The sequence below is a fragment of the Berghia stephanieae genome, chromosome 1 (assembly GCF_034508935.2).
Source record: "Berghia stephanieae isolate SIO BIC M18660-M18661 chromosome 1, UCSD_Bste_1.3, whole genome shotgun sequence".
NCBI classification, from domain to species: Eukaryota; Metazoa; Mollusca; class Gastropoda; order Nudibranchia; family Aeolidiidae; genus Berghia; species Berghia stephanieae.
Window position 1 is genome coordinate 61,964,468 of NC_088360.1, and position 5,957 is coordinate 61,970,424.

Sequence of the window (5,957 nt, forward strand, 5' to 3'; positions counted from 1 at the left end):
AAAACATAGTAAGGCATGATGCCCAGAATACATAGTCATCTATATGAGAGAATTTAAGTTGTTTAACAATATTTCAGGCGTCACCGGAGGCTTGCTCTGAACATCAGTTCCTTTAACTTTCTCAATGCCCTTAATTGTTGTTTTAATATACCATGAGTCATCACATGGATTGGGAAGATTACATTCTAAATGGATAATACGGATAATATTCATATATTGCTTAACAGAACTAGGTTTTAATTTCCGCGCCAAATAAGCTGCATATTTGGCAATATTTATTTGCGAAATAGGTGCAGGCGCTATTCTCATTTTTCACAAAAAGAAATATAAGACCGTAAATGTGTTTGATAGGTCTTCTTTGTGTTGGCTGTAAAGGCCTGTCCGCGGTACATGTCAACTTCACTTGTTAATTCATTGGTTAAGGCACAGGCACCTAGACAAAAGAAAAAAGAAGGCATTCCATGACATATGATTTGTTTTAACAAAAGGAGGGGTTAAACCATGATGCCAGTTACTTAGTAATTTACATAATAACAAACATTTACCATGTTCATGCAATCTAGATATTGTATCAGGTATTTGGTTCAGACTCCCAGATACATGTATCGCTCTAACCGTTATATTGAGTCGTGCACATTTGAAGGCATATTTTCTAAGTAAAGAATTAATATAACTATTTCTACACCAGCCTCTGTTTAAGACACATTTTGTAACCATGCTATCTGTATGCACCACTACTGTTTTACCAGCCCATAAATGCGCCCACGTGTCAAATGAGTTAACTACTGCACAAATCTCCTTGTAATTAATGTGAAGCGATGATGCCGCAGGCTGGTCGCAATCAAATACTAAATAGCGCCAAGAGCCAGACCAAAAGGCACCGGCGGCGATATTGCTTGCATCCACATGGACGTGCTCAGGCGCTGATTCATTATAATATACTATCCCATTAAACACACTTAAAAATGAAATCCACCATTGTAATTCAAGATGAAATGAATATGACAAAATTATTTTATGCTGCTGCTGCTTTAGAGGCTTAATTATGTCCAGGACACGACGTAGGAAAAATCTCCCTCCACGAATTGCCTGGCATGCGTAGTTCAATGAGCCTGCGAGACTCTGTAGCTGCTGTTTGCTGGCACGTTTTTTATTTTTGAATGCATTGAGCTGCTGCTTTAAACGAATTATTTTTTCCTCGCCTAATTCGACAGTGCTGTTAGAAGTATTGATTGTTAATCCAAGAAACTGAATGTTTTGGGTCCGTCCCACAACTTTATTATAACTAATATAAAATCCAAGTTCACGAAGTAGCTGCATAAGTGTAAGCATCCAATATTTACATTCCTCATACGTTGGGGTAGTGATAAAGAAATCATCTAAATAAGCTACAACCCCATTGCATCCTTTACGATTCATGATTCGTTTAATAGCTTGCGATAAGCGGTGAAAATGTCCTGGACCTTTATTGCTACCAAATGGTAACCTAGAATCAAATAGGAAGGTGGGGTGACTGTCACCCTCAAACGTCCAATGAATACCAGTGGCTACGTAATTTTCTGGATGGATAGGCACTGATCTATAACTATAAGCTGCTTGGAGGTCGATTTTTGCACAGTAGAAAAATGGTTTGGCTAATTTGCATGCATCACGAACGGTTTGAAATTTGGTGCTTTCTGGTAGAGAATAATCATTCATAGCTTCTCCTACTGGTCTACTGCCGTCATGAATTAGTCGAATATTTCCATCCTCTTTCGGGATTGCAGCAAGAGCACTAGTAACTGTTGGCTGTTTAGATGCTACAACATAATGGCCTTGAGCTATTTGATTCTTTAATTCTTTCTCCACTAATGTTTTAAAACGAAAGGAAGAATAATGGTTATGTTCTATCACATTGTTTAGTTGACTATCTTTTTCAATAATTCGAAATCCATGCTCTACTCCGTCTAAAATGAAATCTTTATCTTTATCACACTCTAACATTTTCCTCCAGGAATTTAATTTACTACTAATGGATGCTTTATTACCTAAAAATTCACATTGGTGGGGATTGATAGGAGGAAAGGGGCTTAACGCTAATGGGCTTTCCTCACTACTATTTGTCTGCTGCTGTGTATCCTATGCTGAATTGACACCCACATGGTGATCTCTGCCTCCATGCTCTCGACTGCCACACAAGCTACACGCGTGGTTAAATCGGCATGTTGTGCCATATGTACAGCACAGCGTCATATTTTCGACTCTGAGCGCAACTTCAATCGCCTCACATCAGGCTGACCACCTGATACCCGATACCCTTGCTCTCGGGAAAAACGTAATAGTCTTCAACAGCCGTAACGTCACTTCCTTCCTAATGACGTATGGTAACTTAGTAACACTGGCTCTAAACTATCGGAACAATGGCGGACGCCGTAATGAAATATTTCTCCGGCGAGCTTAAACGCCTATCCAGAGGGAAAAAAACCCCATCAATTTGATCATGTTTTGACTTTTACACATTCTGATCACAAGGCATATGAAAAGGGAATGAAAAGGTCTAGCCAGCATGAAGAATAAAAAGTAATGATTTTCTTTGTTTAGAACCAAGATGGCCGCCGTTGCCGGGCGCGTGACATCAGACTACTGAATCCAATTGACCGTGACACGATAGGTATGCAAGCCGGACGTTGGCGTGGCATGCGCGTGTGGTGCAACACTGTGATGCAATTATTTGCTTTGAAAACCCTTCTTTTGCCCCCTTCCCCCCACCAAACCTTCAGAACGATTCATTTTATTTTCATTATTCATGTTATCACCAAGTTCAGATTTGTTTCTGTGTAATTTTTATTGTTTCTTGGTTTTCAACTTGGAAAATAATATTAGTTAAAATACGACTGCTTATCGCTCTTGGAATGATATCAAATTTGATGTGAGTGATGTGATAAATTTAATTAATAACTCTGGTTTGGATCCATGAAGTTTTATTTTTTTCGTGATTCCCTATTTTGAAGTCTTTGTCTTTAATATAAGTTTTAGAATAAGTTCGCGATATGAGCGATTTAGGGATAAATGTTAAATATTCACATTTGTGCTCAAATGTATTATCTCAATGTGTTCTCGGGGGAGGTGGGTAGGGGGCTTGTGACAGGCTTGGAACAGTAGTAGTAGTAGTAGTAGTAGTAGTAGTAGTAGTAGTAGTAGTAGTAGTAGTAGTAGTAGTAGTAGTAGTGTAGTAGTAGTATAGTAGTAGTAGTAGTAGCAGTAGTAGTAGTAGTAGTAGTAGTAGTAGTAGCAGCAGTAGTAGTAGTAGTAGTAGTAGTAGTAGTAGTAGTAGTAGTAGTAGTAGTAGTAGTAGTAGTAGCAGTATTAGTAGTAGTAGTAGTAGTCGTAGCAGTATTAGAAGTAGTAGTAGTCGTAGCAGTAGTAGTAGTATTAGTAATAGTAATGATAGTAGTGATAGTAGTAGTAGTGGTGGTGGTGGTGGTAGTAGTAGTAGTAGTAGTAGTAGTAGTAGTAGTAGTAGTAGTAGTAGTAGTAGTAGTGGTAGTAGTTTTAGTAGTAGTTATGTTTAAAATTTCATATTTGGATTATTGAAAATCATTTGTATAAAGTAAGATTTTATAAAATTACAATTCCAAGATTATTGTGAAGCTAGCTTCAGTAAACCTCTATGCAGACTTTTTAAAAATTCAGTAATGGGATATAGATAACTACTTCAAGAGCATTTTTTGGATTAACTATGAACTTCGCAAGAGAAATTGAGGGTGAGTTATAATTGTAATAGTTTTAAGAGTAATATAAAACAAAAAAATCAGATGTACACGGATTCATTGTCTTGTAATCGACACTTTAATTGAAAAGTGTTAATGATAATCAGTTTAAAAAATGACCTACATTTGTTTCGTTCTAACTATCATTCCATCATTCATAGACTACTGAAACTTGTCATGTCACAACCATACATCATTACTAACAGTTTCCACCCTACATGCTTTCAATGGCATGTTTTGATTTAACGGGAATGCCCAACTGTTGATTGCATACAATTACTATAACATGCATGTCCAGCAAGCTCGCCGTTCGTTTTCTCGCCGAAACTGGGTGAGTCATCACCTGGCACATCTGGCATCGCTTAACCGCGGTAGGGCTGTGGGGAGGCCGCGGTATTAAAGTATCGCAATTTGGACACTGTGACAGGCACCTCTGTTGAATTGTCGACAGACCTCCTTGTTGCTGAACTGAATGGTATTGGGTCCACGAGACGATTCCCAGTGTTTTTTTGTCGTTTGAGGAGTGCGATCACGAAGCACTACTGTCGCCAGGTTAGGGGCGTCTGTCCCCCATATGAAGTTGTCCACTGACTGTCGCTGACGATATTCGTCGTCGAAGATGAGAACTGACTGCCATGTGTATCTCATGGCAAGTTCACCCACCATCTCTGTGTATTTGATGTATTGATATACATCAAAATTCGGCGATAATCCTATCAACTTAGCCAAAATCCTTGCATTTGCTGCTATCCACATGGCTGGCGAAACCTTGTCTAGTTTGACTTTTGCGTTTATGCGAAGGCTAACACACTCTGTGATGTTAACTTCCTCGTCGGTAACCAGCGAGGGAGAAATAAAATCAACAATTTTAAAGTAGGTACTCCTACCTGAGACACTCGACTCTTCAGAAGGTTTGATTCTTACAGCACCAAGGAGGCTAGATAGGCCCCCATCATTCGATGACGCACACATAGGTCCCTTGCCGTGAAGACATTGCAGGTTTTTGACTGCCATCTTTAGAATGGCTTTGTGTCCTTTTTTAATATCTAATTCACCAATATCGCTGTCCGTGGCACAAAGAAGGGCTGCCAAACTGTCGAACCCCTCTTCAACCAAAACATTAGCAACTCCATTTGGAAAGTCTTTAGCGAAATCAACAAATGTAAAATCCATGGCAATTATAAAGTAATAAAGATTGAAGAAGAAATTAAACAAAGTATAGAAAAAGTTGCTGCTGCTGCTGCTGCTATATTACAAATGATACCTAATGCAATTCTCACCTACTATCTAACACCCTTCCTTTCTCCCATCCCGCCCCATCCCTCCAATTCAACACTGTAGTCATTGTCCTCACTTTCAACCCCCATCCTTCACACATACCGACACACACATACGCACACACACACACACACACACACACATACTCACACACACACATACACACACACATATTTGCCCACCTACCCACCCTGTACCCATCCAAGATGAATGACAGTATTATTATCATAGTATGTATCAAGTATCTCATTCATTCCCCCCAATCCTCGCCCACCCACCCACCTACACCAGCTTACATTGCCGTTTAAATTAACCTTATCCTCATTCTGTCGTCTAAGCCACACTAAACTGTTGACCTACTTCCAGATTGAACACATGCACTAACTGACAGCCCGAATCAAAGCTGTAAAAATATTTTGATCGTAATTTTTTTTTAAATTTCTGCTTTTATGCAATTAACATAGTTCAACATATCAAAATAAGAGTGGTATTCAAATCCATTTTTAAATGTCTAAATAGACATGATTAAATGTCACTAAGAGTTCAGTGACACCATGGCTTGGTGGATATAAGCTGTTTGACTCTGAGTTTAAGTTTCGAGAGTTCAAATCCCGGTAGGGGTAACTTGTTTTTTTTTTCCCCATTATTTTTTTAATTCCTTCTGTCTATTGATATTTTTTAAACTTTTGTTTTTATAATTTTATTTGCTTGTAATATACTTTAATGTTGATATTATACTATTGTACTTTATTATTATTATTATTATTATTATTATTATTATTATTATTATTATTATTATTATTATTATTATTATTATTATTATTATTATTATTATTATTATTATTATTATTATTATTATTATTATTTCTACTTGCTTACTATTATTATTATTGTTGTTGTAATCGTCATCATCACTATTATGATTATGAT

General features: G+C 37.6%; 1 protein-coding gene across 1 annotated transcript; it reads right to left on the reverse strand.

Moving 5' to 3' along the window:
- Positions 1 to 305: 305 nt before the first annotated feature.
- Positions 306 to 2,191, reverse strand: LOC144963480 (uncharacterized). Its single transcript, XM_078897559.1, has 2 exons — positions 747 to 2,191; positions 306 to 433 (listed from the first exon to the last, which is right to left on the reverse strand). Exons 1-2 carry the CDS (start codon positions 1,981 to 1,983, stop codon positions 306 to 308), a joined length of 1,365 nt encoding a protein of 454 aa, XP_078753685.1. The 5' UTR covers positions 1,984 to 2,191.
- Between the last annotated feature and the right edge of the window lie 3,766 nt (positions 2,192 to 5,957).

Coding starts and splice junctions, on each gene's coding strand:
- LOC144963480 (XM_078897559.1), bottom strand. CDS start 1,983: ATGTTAGAGTGTGATAAAGATAAAGATTTCATTTTAGACGGAGTAGAG. Junction 434..746: donor GTGGGCGCATTTATGGGCTG/GTAAAACAGTAG, acceptor TCTTTTGTCTAG/GTGCCTGTGCCTTAACCAAT.